Source organism: Cavia porcellus, unplaced genomic scaffold (genome assembly GCF_034190915.1).
Source record: "Cavia porcellus strain 051 isolate PalLab524CR breed Dunkin Hartley unplaced genomic scaffold, mCavPor4.1 scaffold_28, whole genome shotgun sequence".
Taxonomy (NCBI): Eukaryota; Metazoa; Chordata; class Mammalia; order Rodentia; family Caviidae; genus Cavia; species Cavia porcellus.
Genome location: NW_026947511.1, coordinates 45,032,377 through 45,049,126, shown reverse-complemented (window position 1 = coordinate 45,049,126; position 16,750 = coordinate 45,032,377). Strand labels below are relative to the sequence as shown.

The window sequence follows — 16,750 nt, the reverse complement described above, 5'->3', positions numbered from 1 at the left end:
CATAGATGGGCTTTTGGCGGGGGTGGATCTAGGTGTGCGACGCTGGGGTTAAGGGTGACACCCTGAGTGGGAGTGCCTCCACCTGAGTAGCCAGGAAGGAATAGAAGGGACAGAAAGAGGACCGCTGTCACTGCTGGCCACTTTGCTGTCCTTTTCCTGTCATCAATTTTTTCTCCTCTGCTCTGGAGCCAGGTGATTCAAAAAAAGAAATCACAGTGAGATGTAAAAAACCAGCCGAAGGGAATGAAGGTTAAAATACAGTGTGTCAGAACTGGTTGAGTTAGGCTGACGCCATGGGCAAAGGGAAACACTGCTGTAAGCATGTGTCAGAAAGAAGGGAAAACGATCCAAATAGCCCTCTGCAAGCGAAGTGAGACGGCTGAATTTTCCCAGAGAAAACATAAAGGAAGAAAGGAGGAGCCAGGCAGAGCAGCACACACCTGCGTTCCCGGCACTTGGGAGGCTGAGGCAAGAAGAGCCCAAGTTGTAAGCTGTCGCTGGACCATTCAGTACCGCAGACCCTTGTCTCGAGGCAGGGGTGGGATAAAGGCCCGGGTCCCCAAAGGAGAGCCACAGCTCTTTGATCTCTGACACGAGGCCACAAGTGCAGAGTCCCGTATCAGGGAATTTTGTTCTGTACAAGATGATTGAAAGTACAGATGCTCCTGGTTTAATGACCTACCTATTTAAGGACTTTGGAGAGCCAGCCTCCTGCCCCGGCTTTCTTCCAGCTTTTGTTGTACAGTCTGTCCAGCTTGTTAATAGCGCCTCAGCATCTTGTTGTTTTGTTGTTTTGTTTTTGAGTACAGCACACTTTGTTTGTGCAGCACTGTCATTTTTGCTGATTGTACTGTACAGTACAGTACTGTGTGGAAGTTACCCGTGTGAAGGCAGAGTCCTCCAGCTGGAATTCCTTTAGCCGTTTCTTGGGCCTGAGTATGATGATGTACATACGGACTGTGTGCACTTCCTCATTTAGCTACGAGTCCATTAAGTGACCTAGTTACGGGAGCAGAAGTGGGCTGTTAAACAAGCAGGTGTCTGTGTGTATGGAGTGACCTTCAGGCTGTGTGTGAGTTTTGTGGCAAGACTTGAGTCCCGTCTCCAAGATGTCCTCTTAACGCACGTGCAGACGTCCCAGAGCTGCCAGGGCCGGTGGCACACGCTTGTAATCTGGCTCTGGGGAGCTGAGGAAGGGAGATTGCCACCTGAGGTCGGCCTGAACTACATGGAGACCCTGTCTCGCCAAAAAAGCTAAAAAGTCTGAAAAAAATTCTGAAATTCAGAGCCCTTCTGGTGCTGCTGCGCATTTCAGACTTGGACATTAGGGACTCAGCCTGGAGATTTTGCTGTAAGGTAGGTAAGTGGCTTTTTTGGGAGGCATGGCCTTTGGTTGGTCTGTTACTTGCCTTGGGTTGTGACTGACCTAAAGATGTCAACTTTTGACTAGTTCAGTCTGGTTGGAAGATGAAGAAGCACCGCGGACGGATGCAGCTCAGCAGTATAGGCGCCTGCCTGGCAAGCATGAGGTCATGAGTTCGATCCCCGGTACCAAATCAAATCAAGAAGCACCTGTATGTACATTAGAGACTCTCAGCTATCTACTCAGTTGTTTAAATTATACTCAGCTTGTAAAACAGCCCCTATTTGGAGGTAATAGCAGTTACTTAAGGAAAAGGTGCTGGGTATGCGCATTAGCGGCACAGAGAGGTTGTACCAGCCCAGATCTTGGGCTGGAATCCTATATTCAGCCATGGAGCTTACTTTTTGGCAGGACCCTAGTCTGGTTTTAGAGTCAGAGTAATGCCAGCTTCCAGGAGTGACTTTGTGAGCCCTCCTTTCCTTTCAGTTTCCCTAAAAGTGGTAAGGAGCATCGGTGTCAGGTGTCCTCACATATTCCCTGAAGTGCTTCTGAAATTCAGCAGAGAATCCATCCAGAGCTAGGCTTTTCTTAATTGTTAGGGTTTTGTTTTTTTATTACTGCTTCACTTTTATTACTCGTTAGTGGATTATTCAGGGTTGTGTCTTGGTTCAGTGTTGGTAATTCATATTTGTCTAGAAATCTATTCTGAATTCTTCAATTTATTGGCATATAGTTTTGCAAAGTAGTTACTAATCTGGATTTTGGCAGTGTCTGTTGGATTTCACTTTTTTTTTTTTTAATTTGCTAAGGATTTGTCTTAGACAATTTGTTCTTTGAAAGAACCAGCTCTTGTTGATTCTTTATATTGTTTGTTTTTAGTCTCAATCTCATCAATTTCTTTCATTGTGTCACTTAAGTTCTGGTTTGTTGTACTGACATTACTGCTCCATCGACTGTCTTACTTCTTCCTTGATTTCTTCTGTAACTCATTGATTACTCAATGATTGATTTATATTCATTTGCGTAATTTGTATTCTTTTGCTTTTGATTTGTAGTGAACTGTGATCTGATAATATGCATAGTATACTTTTGATTCTTTTGCATTTACTTACGTATACTTATCTCTTAGAGAAAGTTCCATGTATGGCTGAGAAGAATGTGTATTCTATTGTTGGATAGAATACTGTAGATTTCTACAAGGTATTTGTCGGAAGGTTTTGTTCAATTCTGATTGTTTTTTGACTATTGATCTAATTGTGACAATGGGGCATTGAAGTGCTCTGCTATAATTGTTTATAAGATCTTTTATGTTCCGTTGTACTTGTTTTATGAAGTTGGATGCACTGTTATTCAGTGTATATATGTTAGAAATTGTTCTTCCAGTTGTGTTATTCCCTTAACTAACAAGTAGTGACCTTCTTTGCCTCTTTTGTTCAGCTTTGGTTGGAGCTCCGCTTCATCTGAAGCAGGGTGGCTACCTCTGCCTTTTTGGGGGACTCCACTGCATGACATACTGTTTTCTATCCTTTGATTTTTAGTTTATGAATTCTTTTTGGGTTAAATGTTTTTGTGTACAGAATACTAGATTTTGTTTCGTGAGCTATCCTGGAAAATTTTGCTTTTGAGGCGTTGAGCATTCATAAGGAGAGTTATCACTGGTGGGTACTGACTTACTCCTTTCATTGCATTATTTTCCTGTTGCTGATTCTCCTTCTTTTCTACTTAATCGGTCCCCCTGCCTGGTGCATTCATTCTGTTAGGCCTTTTATCATTGTTAGCCTCACTGTCTCTTTCTGGATTATCCTTGAGGAGTTTTTGAAGTGTTTCTTGAGCAGCTGCTGGAGGGTAGAGAGGCAGAGCTGTATGTAGAGTGGAACATAGCAAGGTCCTGTTTCAAAATTTAAAAAACTGAAAGGGCTGTGGCTGTAGCTCAGTGGCTACTGGCTTGTGTTTAGCTGTCCCCCTAAAGCCTCATGTGGTCATAGGTGTGCTTTTCAGGTGGCAGGATCTGGGTTGTGTCCTGGGATCTAGGGTGTGTGGTTACCATACCAGTCCTCTGGCTGGTCCGGCCTAGTTCCGGGTGTGGGTGCCGGGAAGGCCCGCCCTGGGTGTGAGTGCTTCCCCTGCTCAGTGCACACAGCCTGGGTGAGAGCTGAGGGACAGAGATGGCCGCTTCTGCCGCTCTGCTGCCTTGCGCCTGCCCTGCGTTGCTATGGGCTGTTTCTCTGCGATGCTCTCTGCCGTGCCACCCTCCGCAAAGCCAGTATCTAGAAGCCAAATAAACCTTTCTCTGTTAACTTTGGGTGTCAGTAATGGATACCCATCAGTAATGGAAATGATAACTAAGACAAGTCCCAAATGCTGGGGTAAAAAATTCACGAGCCTTCTTTTCTGTTCGGTGCTAGGGATCAAAGCCAGGCCTCCCTGGGAGAGGACCACACCGTGTGTCTGGCCCAGGCTTCTTAGTATTGCTCCTTAAACTTGATGTTAACATCATCTTAGTCAGACTCAAGGGCACTGGGGGTTCTGTTTGACTTTAGGGATGAATTTTTTTCCCCTAGTACTGGGAATCGAACTCAGGACCTTGTACTTGTCAGGCAGGCACCTGTGCCGCTGAGCTGTATTCCTGGCCCAAAGGATGAATTTTAAGTGGCTTTGTTTTTTATATTATAAATACATTTTTTCTTTAAGAAGGGCAATTCTGAAAAAACCGAAGGCATATGAGATGTTTATCAGTATGTTTACTTTATTCCTTTAGCTTCATATGGTAAGAGCCACTGTCTAAGGACAACGATTTTATCAGCTGAGAGTATCTCTTCCTGAAAGTGATATATTTTCAGGCACATGCATCGATCCATCTTCTCAAAGTGGTTATTTTTGTATTTCATCCGAGTTAAAACAGGGACTAAGCTGATCAGACTTATGCTCATGTTATTAATAAAGGTGATGAAGGGGCTCAGTATTTACATTACAGATTTTTTTAAGAGTAGGGAAGTTTACTGGGGAATCACGGTGGCTCCTGAGAGACGGGAGGGCCCCGGACGGGTTGCCCTACAGCTGGTTATTGATACCCACTGCATACCCGGTACACCTGGAAGCCACGTCTTAAGACAGTCTGCTGCGTGTAAATGCTGGTGTGGATTAAGACCTTCCTTCCACCGCCAGGATGAAAGGAGCCCAGCACGGACTGTGTGCCAGGCAGTTGGCTTCTGGAACGCTTGGGTCGTCAGGGCCATGCAGCACAGAAAGGGTGCAGGGCGCTGGTAACCAGCGGGAAGGCGGCTCCTGCCACTCCTCCATTCTGCCTGGTCTCAGCAGGGTCTTGCCCAAGGCTGTCCCTTGTGTGTTCGTAGGCACTGTGGATGGCTAGGGGAGAGCTGACACCATTGGCCTTGTGGCCAGTGCATTTTCGAGGTTGCTTTTGGGGTTGCCTAAGATATGGAAGGTGAAAATGAGAAAAGAACCCGATCGCTACAAGTTACAGCTGTTTTTCTAAAGCTCAGATGACTTCTCAAGCCCTTTCTTCCTGCACTGTGGCTGTGATTGCTGTAAATTTTCCGGTGTCGCATTGTAGGAGTGTTGATGGCATTTTTAAACATAGCAGATTTCCTTTGCACTCGTTACCTGCCCCTCATGTTGGTGAGTCGCACACCAGATTGTTGTCCCTCCATGTAATGTGTACAAATGTGCGTGTCCAGGGTCCAGCATGACGCTGCCCGGAGGTAAGTTTACCGACGTTCCTAGTGATTTGGTGAAGACAAAGCAAGCCCCGTTTTCTCAACTGAAAATCCCAGGAACCTCTCCGTGTCCCTCCTCATGGAAGCAGGATGAGGGCTGCCGCACCCTCACGGTCCTTAGAAACTGGATTTGTGGGCTCTAAATGATGCGTATTTTTCCATCTTTAGGATCTCTCTGTGATTGAGCACACAGCTCAGGATCCAGGGTCCGAGAATGAATGTTCACCGTGCCAGTGACAGCGACAGGTTATCGCGGCCCGAGGCCAGCTGTGTAGTGGATGATACCTTAGCTGTGGCTCAAGAAAAAGAAACAGCCAGCCTGGCTTCACCTGGCCTTCATACCTTCACTTACGCCCTGGGCGCCAGGAGCGAAGGTACGGAGTCCGCTCCTGACCGCTCGGGGCCTCTGACACTGCGTCTGTCTGTCCTGCTGGGGCTGTGTTTCCCCATTTCTGTCAAGCTGACCTTCACAAAATCTCCACATATTTAATCAGCCTGGCCCGGACTGGGGATGGTGGGGAAGAGGCACAAGCCAGAGTCTGGGAGCAGATCTGGACCCAGCCCTGCTGTGGAACAGCCGTCACCGCGGACGGGACTCTGACGCGTTCTGAGTCCTGCTTTCTTCTCTAGAAAGCTGTTTGTCAATGGTCCTCCCTATGGGCCGGTAGATGGGTTAGTGAGGCCATGCGCCTCGTTAACTCCGAACATGTCCTCACGGTGACCTTCCTGTGTAAGGTATAGCAGGAGGCAGCAGAACACAGGGGCCAGGAGCAGAGCCATGCAGAGGCGTGGAGGTTCAGCTGTGTGTAAACACAGCCCCCCTTTCACAGGATGGGGTCCTACGGTGTGTGTTGTGTTTTGTCGTGTACCGTGAATATGTGCCAATCAATGAAAGCCCAAAGCTGGGTGAGTATTTTGGTAACCAAAAATGACTACAGGAGCTCCAGTTCTTCTTAGAACAGCACCTCATCCTGCCTCTCTTGGGGCCAGCACTTCGGGAGACTAAGCAGCAGGTTTCTCGGTAGGAGCATTAGTAGAGCTGCGACTAAAACACTGCATTTCCTTAATACCCATTTAAAAGGAGACATGAAGCAAGAGTGCCCTAAGAGTAACGTTTCTGCGAGGGTTTACTTCAGATCTGTACTGCGACATCGCATGGGCATCGAATGACTGAGCGTGTTCCCCTGTCCACCGGAAGCTGCTGCGCCCACGCAGGGACTGTCAGCGCAGTGTGAGTGTGGGCCCTGCCGCCTCGGCTGCCTCCTGTCTGTGGGCTCACGGCCAAGGCCTGACTGCGCTCTGCACGTCCACGTCCACATGTGCTTTCCCAGCAGTTACTGACACGTTGGCTAACTGACTAGCTCTACTTTTTGACATCCTTTAAACTTGTAATTAGAAAGTCGCAGCAGCTTCCTTGGACCTCCACACACACTAGGTCCTTTAGCCGGGACGGCAGCCCGTGGCCAGATCTGACTGCTGCGCCTGTCCACTGTTCAGTCTGTGGCTGCTTTCCATTGGTAGCCATGGAGACTGTGACCCGCAAACCCAAAATAATGTACTTTCTGGCTCTTTGCAGAAAGTTTGCCAGTCCCTGTCTAGAGGAAATGACACTGCTGCCCTTGTCGCACAGATGGAGGAGCGCAGGGCTAGTGCCCTCCTGCCTCATGTTGCTGGACGTGGGCACCCAGCTCTGCCCGGGAAGAGCTGTGCGGATCCGATGGGGGCCGCCGTCCCGGGTGGAGCGGCTGGGCAGGGCTGCTGTGAAGCAGGGTGCAAGCGGCGCTGCTTCCTTGAGTTCGGGCTTCTACCCGATATAGTGACCTCCCTGTTGAGGTGAAGTTGGGCACCCTACAGAGTGGAATTAGTCCCGGAGTACCTGTGTGGCCTCAAAGAACGGCACTCCAGATGTGAATGCCTGATGCTGATCAAGGAGTTTCTGGGGGCTCGAGGTGAAGCACCTGCTGGGCCCCATGGGGTGCAAACTCTGCATGGGTTTTAGTTTAGGCGTTCGCTTCCTTTTATTACCTAGTTTGTTACCAGTGCAGGGAATCGGACGCATTTCCCAGGCCTGGGAGCTGCAGTCTCGTCGGTGGGTAGTTGTGTGTACACCTTTAAAATGCATGAGGGGAAAAGAGACATTCCGCTGTACCATGTAAGCTTTTCTTTTCTTCAAAACATTTTTGGAAAAAGGAATATTTTAGGCTTGCCAAATACAGGTGATGGGGTAAATGTTAAGTCTGTGCTTTCGTACGTGTGAAGTTTTCCATTAAAACATAACTGGACACTGGAATACGGCGGGTCGCCCTCCAGTCCGCATCGCTGGTGTTTCTGCAGCGCGGCCCCGCCTGCCTCGGCGCACGCCCGCTTCCCAGGCGCGGCTGTGAGTGCGCCTGCGCAGCTCCGTCGGGAGTTCGAGGTGCAAAGCGCAGCCCACGCTTTGTTTCAGTTGATTAACCCTGTGAGGTAGCTAGAGTGAACGTGATCGGCCTCTTTTTATAGGTAAGATGAGCTTTAGAAAGATGAAATAACTTCAAGAAAATAGCTTTTCTAAGCCGGGCATGGTGGCTCACCCCTGTAATCCCAGCACTCGGGAGGCTGAGGCAGGAGGATTGTTGCGAGTTCGAGACCAGCCTGTGCTACAAAGTAAGCTCAAGGCCAGCCTGAACTGTATAGAGACCCTGTCGCAAAAAGACCAAAAAAAAAAGAAAGAAAGAAAAACAGAAAAAATAAATTTTCGGCGGTATGAGGACAAAAAGCGAGATTCCGTGAATGAGGCCGGCGCTGTGATGGGTTTATGTCGTCAGGGAGATGCGACACAGAAATCGGAGGCTTGCGTTCTTTTGGAAAAGTAAAATTTAAAAACAGTGTTGAAGGGGCAGGGAATTTAGCTCAGGGCATAAGCGCCTGCCTTGCAAGTGTGTGGTTGTGAGTTCGATTCTTGGTACCGATAAAAAAGACAACAACAACAAAAAAACAGTGTTGAAGAATGTGAAAATTAATAGTTTTAGCACACAGCAACAGGGGGCTCCTAAAATAAAACAAAATAGGATTTTGAAGAGACAGAAATAAAACAAATAAAAGTAATTGCCTCTGGACCAACACCGGGAGATTTAGGGGGAAGCAGGGGATTGTAGGTGCTGTGTATAAATTCTTCTCTAGTGTTTACTGTTTAAAAACCATTTACACAATTTACATTTTAAAAATCATTTCAGCTGAGTGCGGTGGTACATGCTTATAATCCCTGCTCTGGGCAGGCTGAGGCAGGGGTCAGGGATGTCCAGTGTGAATCGCTATGGGCAAGAAGTTTTGTTTTTGCCCTGTGAACATGTAGAAGTTCGAGTTAGTTTGTTCATGTATCGTTTTGGTCAGTGTTTTAGGGATGACAGGGCTAATTTTCTCCCAAGTGACTAGGTTGGTTTGTGTGGCTCTCCAGATCTTCCTCTTGACTGTGCCTCTCTGCCGGCGAATCTTCAGTTCCCTCACATGATGCCACTCTCCGAGGATGTCAAAGGCTCTTGCTTCCAAAGTGGGAATAAACGAAACCATGAACCCTTTATTGCTTCAGAAAGATTTGGGAATAGCAGCATGGGCTTTGGTGGTACCTCTCATTCCCAAGCACCAGAGAAAGTGACCCTTCTGGTGGACGGCACACGGTTTGTCGTGAATCCACAGATCTTCACGGCTCACCCGGACACCATGCTGGGAAGGTAATGGGTAATTCCCTCTGAATCTACTCTGTGATCTCTAAATAGAAGTACATGCTGTTTACCTTGCACTGAATGGGAGACTCAGGCACTACATTGCTTATTTTCCTGCCTTTGTCCTCTTGTGAAGAGGGGACAGCAAGCCAGCACAGTCCTGACCATGGTGAAGATTTGGAGGGGCTGCTGTGTGGAGCGGCACTGGCCTCGCATGGGCAGGGCCTGGGTTCCACCTGCAGCACGCAGAGCGAGGCCTGAAAACAGGCAGCAGAAGCGAGTAGAATTAGGACGGCAGAACAGAACTTGCCAGGTCACATCCCTCCTCCTGTAAGCTCCCTGGAGCAGTTTCCGAGTTGTACCAGGGAAGGAAAGCGACACAGGGCAACCCCCGCCCCCTAGTTTTCAGGCCCCCTGAAAAGCTGCTGCCAGCCTCCGTAGAGATCGGCTTTCAGGACCCGCCGTGTCTCTCTGCACCCGCACGGAGAGCACCTGCCGCACCCGGTGCTGTCTGAGAGTCTCCCGCTCCTGCTCGCCTCAGGTGTGCAGGCCCGTGAGGAGCGGAGTGGGGTCCTCAGATGCGGCGGGGAGGCGGCCGCGTGGGTGAGGGGTGCTGTGGTCAAGGTAACGCTGCGGCCTGGTGTTTTTCAGGATGTTCGGGCCAGGACGAGAGTACAACTTCACCCGGCCCAACGAGAAGGGAGAGTACGAGATTGCCGAGGGGATCAGCGCCACCGTGTTCCGCACGGTGCTGGTGGGTAGCGGCGTCTGCGTGTTGAGATCCTCCTTAAGATTCCAGCAGCCGTGTTACTGCCTCAGCTTCTCCGTGTCCGCCTGTTAACCTGTCCTCATTCCTCTTCTGTGTATCTCGAGTCCTTCCCGCCACGTGAGCTCAGCATTGTCAAGCTCTGGTAGGGGCTGCGTCGCCCCTGAATCATTGGTGATAATCCCAGGAGCCCCTCACATCAACAGTGGGAAGAAGAGGGCAGAGGAAGCACTCTGCCATGTTGTTCTTTGCCCACCTCTCTTCCTCCCAATCTGTTCACAGGATTATTACAAAACTGGCATCATCAATTGTCCGGACGGCATCTCTATCCCAGACCTTCGAGATACGTGTGATTATCTCTGCATTAACTTTGACTTCAACACTATCCGATGTCAGGATCTGAGTGAGTACAGAACAGCTGCCCGCCGTGCCTGTGCAGCCCAGCTTGCAGTGGGCTTACAAGTGACTGCTTTGCTTCATGACGAAATAGTAGTTTAGAGTGTAGGTTGGCAGTATCCAGCCCATTCCCTCCCCTGCTTCGAAGTGTAGTACACAAAGGAAACCCAGCAGAGGGTTTGAATCGGGCTCGGTGAGCCAGCCACCAGGCTAGCTGCTTCCCTTGTTGGTAGGACCTTGGAGTCAGCTGGCTGTCCACGCAGAAAGGCTTGCTGGTAAAGTCAGACAGCACGAGTTAGCTGGGGTCTTCATGCCATGATTCTGATCATCACTGTTAACCTCGTGCTTGACAGGTGCCCACTTGCTCAACCCTGAAAGCTGGCACTGACTTGATTAACAAGTGAGGGCACTGATGCATGCACTTGTGCAGAACGCTAGTCAGTAAGTCCAGGAGTAGAATTCAGATTGTCTGACTGTGGACTCTGCTGTTAGTATTCTTGGAGCTGGAGTGGTATGGTAAGCCAAGTTACTTGGGAAGCTGAGACAAAAAGATTGCAAGTTTGAGGGTACCCTGGGCAACTTAGCAAGATCTGGTCCCAGAAATAAAAAGGGCTGGGGCTGTAGCTTAGGGGTGGAGTACCCTGGGTTTGACCTCCAGTACAGAAAGGAGAAACAGTCCTTTGATGTGCGCGTGCATTTCCTTGCAGTTCGTGCAAAGGCCTGTACACTTGCAGTTTGTCCTGGGTTTAGCACACGGAGGTCAGCCACTTGGTATGGCCAAACATAGGTTTTTCTCTGTGTTTATGATGCTCCTCTACAAGACAGGGAGGGCCCTAGTGTCTCACAAGAGTGCTATAGTCTCACCGATAACAGTTCCATCTCTTACAGAATCAGTGTTTATGGCTTGACAGTGTCTACCCAAACCTCATTTTCTCAGTGCTCAGGGATTAGTGGACCTGAGGGAATCAAAACGTTTCAGAATATGGAACACACGTGTGACAGTCACCTTGGGGCAGGAGTCGATTCTCCTTTCACCACGGCCCTCTGCAGCCCTTACCGAGCGCAGTGACTGTACCCTTGCAGAGCGCACTCCAGTGACAGGTGCCTTTCCACAGGAAGTGCTCAGTGGCTCTCTCCCCCCAGGTGCTTTGCTGCACGAACTGTCTAACGACGGTGCTCACAAGCAGTTTGATCACTACCTCGAAGAGCTGATCTTGCCCATCATGGTGGGCTGCGCCAAGAAGGGGGAGCGCGAGTGCCACATCGTCGTGCTGACCGATGAAGACTCTGTGGACTGGGACGAAGACCACCCTCCACCCATGGGAGAGGAGTACTCCCAAAGTAGGAGCCCCTGCAGGGTGCATGTGTTTTCCACAAGAAAAGCGCTGCCTAGAGCCAGGGTGACAGGCCCTGTGGGGGTGGCCCTGCGCGGGGACCCAGTGCCTGTAGCTCACACCTCCGCCCTCCTGCCTGGTGCCTGGTCCTGCCAGACGCTGAGGCCAGCACCAGGTGGTGTGGCCAGGCTTCTCCTATCCTTTCGCTTTTGATCCTTTCGAACTGGTCTAGTTGAGAGCTAAGAGTTCTAGAAAAGGGTTTGCATTTGATAGTGGTGTGACAACACTGCCTCATCCCCGTTTTCCTCCTCAGAGTCTTTGGTAGCCTTCCACGTATATTCCATATATATCCACAGGTACATGCTGTTTTTCCCTTTTTCCAAATGATACCTTACTCAGACTGCTCTGTACTGGTGCCTCTCTTTTCCGGCCACCTAGGATCCCATTGCATGAATGTGTCCTACTTGATTTAACTAGGCCTGTTAGAGAGTTAGGCTGTGAATTACAAACACTGCATGGCCAAGGGCTTTTTAAGTAGTCTTTTCACTATGTAGTCCTAGAAATGGAAAGTCAAAGGCTTTTCACTTTTATTGCTTTGATAGCTGTTACCAAATTATTCTTCTAAAGATGGTTGCAATTCACACTCACACAAAAGATGCAGTAGGCTGGTTTCCCACCCCCTCACCAGTGTCCGATAAACTTTTATCTTAGCCACTCTGTTAATAGTTTAAGAAACAGCATCTCATGATCTCTGTGGTTTTAATTTGCACTTACTTTACCAGTGAGGCTTTTAAACTTTTTTTTTAATAATGTCAAAAAGTGTATACGAAAGTGTAGGGTAAATGGGAGAAACCAGCTCTGCGCAACAAACTCAGACAGAACAAGAGAAAGAGGATAAAGGTAAAGATAGACACGCCGTGTTCAGTGTGGGCCACTGCATAAACCCTCGCGTGCTAGCCTGCTCTCTGATTTCCTTAGGTCACTGTGCTTGTGCCTCTCATGCCCTGCAAACTTGATTGCTCGTCTTTTACTTAGGGTTTGTGGAAGGTCTCTATGTGTGGAAGTTAGCTCACTGTAAAATGAATAGTGAGTACTTCCCTTACTTGGTTTTCTTTTTAGCTTTGTGCTGCCAATGTGCATGTACTGTTTTCTTTTTTTCTACAGCTTCTAGATTGTATGTGATACTCAGAAAGTCCATCCCCGGTGTAAGAACATGAAAATTTGCTTCATGATTCTTGTATTATTTAATATTAACCCGTCTAGAGTCTCAGCATCAGTGGTCAGGTCACCTGTCATAGTTTGATTCCCTTAGCTCGTGTCTTTCCTTTTTTGTTGTTGTTTTCGTTTTTATCGGTACCAGGGATCGAACTCACAACTGCCTGCTTGCAAGGCAGGCGCTTATGCCGCTGAGCTAAATCCCCAGCCCTTGTGTCTTTCCTTTTACAGAGGTCCTTGTGACTAACCCCAGGGTTTTTATTTTTTCAGTTCTTTATAGCTCCAAGCTCTACAGATTTTTCAAATATATTGAGAATCGAGATGTCGCTAAAACAGTGTTAAAGGAGCGGGGCTTGAAAAACATTCGCATTGGGATCGAAGGTAAATCATAACCCCGGTCAGACTCAGGAAGGGTCAACGTTGTGTCCGTGTCCACAGCAAATGACTGCAGAATTGAGCTTGCAGGGGGCCTGGAGAGCGGGCGACGTGAAAACCACACTCTTCCTGGGAGGATTCCTGTTTTTGTTTTGTGTTTCCTCCTTTCCTTCCCTTTCACTCCTGTTGGAAATCCTTCAGGATGAAGAGCAGGGCAGAGGCTGGCGGGTAAATGGTGGGTCTTGGGCTTCCCCGAAGGGAAGCATGTTTGGCCAGAGGTGGTATTGGTGAGCCTTTCTGGGTCAGGAAGGGTCCACCTTGAGGACCAGAACTTAAGGCGGTCCTCTGCCTTTGGGGACTGTCCGGATGTAGGGATGAATGCTTTAAGTGATGGTAGGCCCTGGCTCCCCACCTCTTTTCACCCTTGCTTTGAGAGGAAGGAGAAAGTGTGCATGTGGAATGATAGCCCGCCAGAATCACGAAGATGGCCTTCTTCTGTTTCAGGTTACCCTACCTGTAAGGAGAAAATCAAGAGACGACCTGGTGGCCGCTCTGAAGTCATCTATAATTACGTGCAGCGTCCCTTTATCCAGATGTCCTGGGAAAAGGAGGAAGGGAAGAGCCGCCACGTGGATTTCCAGTGCGTCCGCAGCAAGTCCCTCACCAACCTGGTGGCTGCTGGCGAGGACGTCTCAGAGGACCAGGAGCTGCTCATGCACCACCCACCGCAAGTGGATGAGCTGGACAGGCTCAATGCCCCCCTCGCTCAGGGGGCGCCTGGTGACTTTCAAGACTAGGCCCACCCCTTGCCAGAGTGCTGCTGTGTGCGACGCCCACCCCGAGCTGTGTCACCCTGACACACGTCTCCCCTACTTTTGGCCTTCCCATGACTGTGTGTCCTTTTTGGTAAGTCTGCGCCTCTGGCGCGGGCAGAGGAGCACTCTGGTGGTGAGGCTGCCAGCTCTGCAGCTGCCCTGGTAACCTGAAGTTTTGGGGGGTCTGGTGCTGTTCACTGAGCCTGCGTAACTGCAAGAGTATGAGAGGAAGCCGAGATGCCTGTGCCTACGAGTTAGCAAAGCAGGGCGCGTCTCCCCTCTGCTCTGTGGTTTTGTTTGTTGTGTCTTGTGTCAGGCCAGTGCACAGTAAGCGGCAAGGGACCAAACATAGGAGACAATCAGTCCTCAGAGACAGCCCTGAGATGCTCACAGGATGTGACTGAAATGCCAGTCCTGGGGTCTATACCCTGACTGCAGCTGCAAAGCACAAGCTCATTCAAAATCACTGCAAGAAATTCTTAGAGCTGAAATTGTTTCCTCATTAGTGAACGATCCAAAACCACCCAAGTTCTTTGGCAGGAAGAGTGACTTCTGAAACCTGTTTAGCTTCAAGGTTTATGAACTCAGGCTGCTGGCTGACTGGGAAAGAGACTCGAGCAGAGCAGGCCAGCTGCTTTCAGGCTGGGCCACCGGGGACCCTCAGCACAACGTCGCGGGGTGGCAGGAAGGCCAGGGGTGCAGGTTAAAGGCTGGTGAGGGAGGAGAGGCCTTAGCAGCGCTCAGAGTCTTAGATGTAATGAATGGGGAGAAGGCGCTTGGAGCACAGCCAGATGGGAAACGTCCCCAGAGACTGGCCCAGTGCAGGCCAGGGAGTTAGGGCAGATAGCGCATTTCGGTGTTTAAGACACCCCAGTCCGTGCTCACACTCGGGGTAAGGACATGACGCCGAGGTCCCCACAGGAAGGGCAAGGGGAAGGCAGGTCAGGCCCAGGCCTCGCCACCTAGTTGTTTTTTTTTTTGTTTTTTTTTGTCTTTTTCCTTTTTATCGGTACTGGGGATCGAACTCACGACCGCCTGCTTGCAAGGCAGGTGCTAATGCCGCTGAGCTAAACCCCCAGCCCCTGCCACCTAGTTTTCGGTTAGCTCTGTTAACACAGCATGTTGGGTGACAGTCCAGCTCGGTCTCTCCGATGCCACCTTCCTCTGACATCTCTGTGGAGTTAGCAGCAGGGCTAAATTTAGAGTCTAAAAGCCAGACAGGTATCTGCGAATTATCTCCCACTTTCTGGTCAAAGTTGCTGACCACGGCATTGACCCATCGTGGATTGTGAATGGGAGAGTGGTTTCCTTCTAATGTGAGAACAGGACTGGCTTTCTAAATTCCTTTCCTGTAAGATGCTATACGGCAAGCTAGATTCCTCCAACATCAAAGTCAGGTATTGAAAACCCTTTTCCTGGCTTGAGGAATAAGAATTTTTTTGGCCTCAAACTCATGGCCATCTTTCTGCCTCCACCTCCCAAGTGTAGGGATCACAGGCCTGCACACTGTGTTGTGCGTGCTTGTAGCCAGCCATCGCAGGGGGCGTCGGGGTTCTATTCCTTACCAGGAAGGAAGCAGTCAGCAGCTGAACAGCCGTCTACTCCCAGAGCACTGATGGCCATTGGTTTCTGTGGGGAAATGGCTGGGGAAGGGTTAGGGTTATTTGTAGCCAAGAGGCTTCTGTTGAGGTCAGAGGTAGCCTTGGCCTTGCCAGCACCACATCTGTACCCACCAGCCGCTGACCTGCCTGGCGGTCCATACGGTGCTTCCTTGGCGATCCTCAGTGGCTTCTGTGCCGCTGAAAAGGAAGTTGGAATTGTCTGTGTTGGCAATGTAACTTCTCGTTAAAGGGTAAACCTGCCGTAGCCAACACTTAATTAGTTCTTCCTTAGCTACAGAGTTAAGGAATAGGGCATATACTTGACACTGTGCTCGTGTAATTGATTATTTTCCTCCAGCTTTTACTAGGCATCTTCCTCACCCTCTTAATTCTAAGCTAACGTGCATTTTGACCCCAGCCAGTGGGTCTGAGGATGTGCGGACTGTGAAGGTTATCTGCGGTGTCATCAGCGGTGGTGACTGCCTGAAAAGGGACCACAGTTCCTTCCGGTGGAGTGTTCTTCTATGAGCCTCCCCGGCCACACACCCCCCGCCTGGACCTCAATGTCATTTAGTGGCCAGGCAGTCCTGGCAGCGGGAGTGAGGGCCAGGTGGCCATCATCCCCTTCAGAGTTGTTACTAGTCAGATGGGTACATGTGGAACTTGGTCTGGTGACTTTTCTAAGTGCCTAAATCAGTGAGTCAGGCTGGGTATACATTTTCCTAAGAAAATGGTTTCTCCAGAGTGTCTTAGAGCGTTTCAGCAGCCAAGATGCCCTGACTTGAGGTTCGGAACCTCGAGTTTGTGCCTGCATCGCACCTTACATAGCTGGTTGGGAAACGAGGCGTTGCGGGAGCCAGGGGGCGGCAGAGCTGCTCACTTTATGCCATGGTTTCTCTGAAGTGGAGGAAAAGCTGGAATAGAGCAAAAAGAAGGGAGATAGAAGGAGCCAGGTTTTCTGCACAATATAATAACTGAGTTATTTAAACTCAGTGCTGAGGACAAGGGAGTTATCTAACGCGTACAGGTCTGGGACAGGACCACCAATCAAGCCCGGTAAAGATGGGCATCTTTTTAGGGTTCCAAAGGCTCGGTCTTGAATACTCAGAGCGCAGGCTTTAACTCAGACCTCGTCACCAAGGGTCCTGTGAGGTCTTTCTAAAGTCCAGCGTTTTCAGTCAGGATCCAGTGCCGCTTCTTGCCATCCCTCGGAATGCTTAATGGATGTAGCTCAGAATGTACGCGGAGGCCTTGGTGGGGCCAGAGTGCACCGTGTCCGATGGGATCGCCCTCGCAGGGGCACAGTTGCGTCTTCTCCTAAAGGCAAAGGCTTGTAGGCGATGCCTCTTTACCTTGTACTTACTTTTAAAGTTGCACTTGTTCACCTACCAGTGTTTACGAAATCCTACACTTGGGATGCTTTTTTCTATAATAAACGCTATCATTTGTG

General features: G+C 49.6%; 1 protein-coding gene across 2 annotated transcripts in view; it reads left to right on the top strand.

Annotated features, from left to right (window-relative positions):
* Nucleotides 1-16,750, top strand: part of Kctd20 (potassium channel tetramerization domain containing 20) — a 25,240-nt gene extending 8,490 nt beyond the window's left edge. The window contains exons 2-8 of one of the 2 annotated variants that reach the window (XM_003473892.5): nucleotides 5,269-5,474; nucleotides 8,534-8,807; nucleotides 9,450-9,552; nucleotides 9,847-9,967; nucleotides 11,104-11,301; nucleotides 12,780-12,890; nucleotides 13,389-16,750. In XM_003473892.5, the coding sequence (XP_003473940.1) occupies nucleotides 5,315-5,474; nucleotides 8,534-8,807; nucleotides 9,450-9,552; nucleotides 9,847-9,967; nucleotides 11,104-11,301; nucleotides 12,780-12,890; nucleotides 13,389-13,681 (1,260 nt within the window). In that variant the 5' untranslated portion in view covers nucleotides 5,269-5,314 and the 3' untranslated portion in view covers nucleotides 13,682-16,750. The remainder of the gene's footprint in view (nucleotides 1-5,268; nucleotides 5,475-8,533; nucleotides 8,808-9,449; nucleotides 9,553-9,846; nucleotides 9,968-11,103; nucleotides 11,302-12,779; nucleotides 12,891-13,388) is intronic. The other variant, XM_023566635.2, reaches the window with a different exon arrangement.